Source organism: Leptonychotes weddellii, chromosome 10 (genome assembly GCF_054177405.1).
Source record: "Leptonychotes weddellii isolate Sample4059 chromosome 10, ASM5417740v2, whole genome shotgun sequence".
Lineage (NCBI taxonomy): Eukaryota > Metazoa > Chordata > Mammalia > Carnivora > Phocidae > Leptonychotes > Leptonychotes weddellii.
The window spans coordinates 13,362,601-13,364,992 of NC_138378.1; the positions used below are offsets into that span (position 1 = coordinate 13,362,601).

At 51.6% G+C, this 2,392-nt stretch overlaps 1 protein-coding gene across 1 annotated transcript in view; it reads left to right on the forward strand.

Annotated features, from left to right (window-relative positions):
- WFDC3 (WAP four-disulfide core domain 3) overlaps positions 1–1,484 on the forward strand; it is an 18,229-nt gene extending 16,745 nt beyond the window's left edge. The window contains exons 3-4 of the mRNA XM_081832675.1: positions 471–656; positions 1,249–1,484. Coding sequence (XP_081688801.1) covers positions 471–656; positions 1,249–1,265 — 203 coding nt within the window. The 3' untranslated portion in view covers positions 1,266–1,484. The remainder of the gene's footprint in view (positions 1–470; positions 657–1,248) is intronic.
- Positions 1,485–2,392: the final 908 nt, after the last annotated feature.

Below are 2,392 nucleotides of genomic sequence, written 5' to 3' on the forward strand. Positions count from 1 at the left end.
CTCAGATGTTGTTTTTAGACAACATGTAGATTCCCAGGCAGTGTTCAAGGTTCTGAAGACAGATTCTTGTCCTTATTAGCTTCTCAGGGAAGGTAGACAGATCAGGAATTGTAATGAATTCTGATGAGAGGAGCACAAAGCAGGGTGCCAAACCTTGTCTGGGGTGGCAGAGGAGGCCTCCCTGAGGAAGGGACACTGGGAGGCCCAGCCTTGGGGGAGGCAGTGGGGAGCTCCTTGGCACTCCACCCAGGCCCACTGACAGAAGTATCAAACCAAGGGACCTCCAGGAAACTCTGTGGGATGCCATTTGAAAACTGTTGATCCCGATGCTCTCTTGGGGCCCCACCAATTCTCAGAGGCTCTAGCTCCCAGATTTCCCAGGCAGATCTTTGGTTAAGATCTAGTTACAGTCAGGGATGGATTCCTCTGGAGCTTCTGAGTCTCTTTATCTGTGCCTGTTTATCCTGCAGGGCGGGCTGGTGATTGTCCACACATTTTGGTGGGCCTGTGCATTGTCAACTGCATGATGGATGAGAACTGCCAGGCCGGGGAAAAGTGCTGCAAGTCAGGCTGTGGCCGCTTCTGTGTCCCGCCCGTTCAGCCACCAGAACTGGCCACAAACCCCAACTGGACCCTCCACTCTGATTCTGCCTTAGGTGAGTCAGGTCCAGCATCACTGATAAGAGCGCACTTAGCTGCTGTGTGTAGACCACTGGCTTAGGTGCTGGGTAGGGGACTTCAGAGGGTTGAGACAAAGTTCTTGCCCTGGAGAGTCGAGTGGGAGAAAAAGATTCTATGCCCCAGATGAGAACCCTTTTTGTAGACCGCATGGGCTTTTAGGCTCTCAGAGTAGGCGTGGCTCCTTGGGAAGATCTTTCTGCCCGAAGTAGGATTAGATCTGGGCCCTGAAGGCTAGGCAGGATGTGACAAAGGGAGGAAAGCACGGAGAACATGCCGGACAGGGGTGGGGGTGGGGGTCTGGTGGTTAGTAAAGGCACAAAGGGTGGAATGCGGGTGATGCATTTGGGGAGCCGGGTGGGGCTCGGGCGAGGGTGGGCTGTTTCGGTGCTTGGAGACAGAAGGTTGACAGCTGAGTGAGTAGGGTCTTCACTGCCAGTTTGGACTGGGGTGTCTGGGAAGCAGGGCGCCATCCAAGGCTTTGGGGAGCAGTGCATGCTGAGCTTCTCTAGGATGGAGGGGAGCTGGAGCCAGGAGGGCACAGCTGTGACCCGATGCTTCTTTTTGCAGAGACCCCAGTGCCTTAGCTGTCCTGATTTGTCCTGAGCTGCTTCGGTGACTACAGGGGGCTTGTCCTGGCTGCCAGGAGAGGGTGACGTCCTGGGGCTGTGACCCTCCCGGGGGCTCTCGTTGCCCTCTCTGCCCTGCTTCTGTTCCTGCTGCTGCCCTGAGCACTGGAAACAGTCGTGGGTTTGAGCAATGGTGTGTGGCGCTGCTTTTCCCCAATAAAGACTGTGCTGACCTTCTTGTCTGTGCTGTTTGAGGGCCAGGATGAGAGAGCTAGGGGGTCTGAGCATGTCAGCAGGATTACGGGACTTAATGAGAACACTGAACGTGGGCGCTGCCCTGGTGGCGAGGGCAGAGGTGGGTGGGAGCTCAGCCTAGGCTGACTTGCCACAGATGTCTCTCTCAAGCCTCAGGGGTGGGACCCTCAGGCCTCTTCTTGGGCCAGCTGACTTTTCTTTTATCAGAGAATGTGAGTTGGGGATGGAACAGGGGTAGGCAACTAGTTTACTGTAGTCCCTTGGATGTTCCCACCTTGGACCTCCTTCCTTGGGGGCTGGCCCTTGGCTCCAAGGCAGGCAGTTTGTCCCCTCCAGATAGCTTTGCTGTAGGGAGGGGTTGTCTTTAGGTTCTCAGAATATAAAAAATTAAAAAAAAAATTAAAAATGCATACAAAATGGATCACATTCTATATCCTGGAGAAATTTATGTCATCACATTATTCTTGTAATGGGACACCATGAAAATAGCTAATTTTAACTAGTCATCTCTCGTTGGACATTAATCCTTGTACATATAAATGTTGGCCCACTTTTGCAGGTAAATCTGGGGAAATTCTTTGTAGTAGAATTCTAGTTTCTCCAATAGAGCCTGACCCAAAAAAAGGCCCTCAATCAGTATTTGTTGAATGAATGAAAAAATGAATATAATTCGCAAGTCTGTCCATTAGGAATTTGTTGAGCTTCGTAGTAGTAGAAAACCCAACTAACAGTGGCTTAGCCAATAAAGACATTTAATTTTTTTCACATCGGAGTCTGGAGAGAGGCAGTGAGGCTGGTTCAGCAGCTCACCCACAGTACTAATGAACAGACTCATTTCCTTCCTTCCCCACAAACCTCAGCGTGCTGGCTTTTGTCCTCGTGACGCTCAC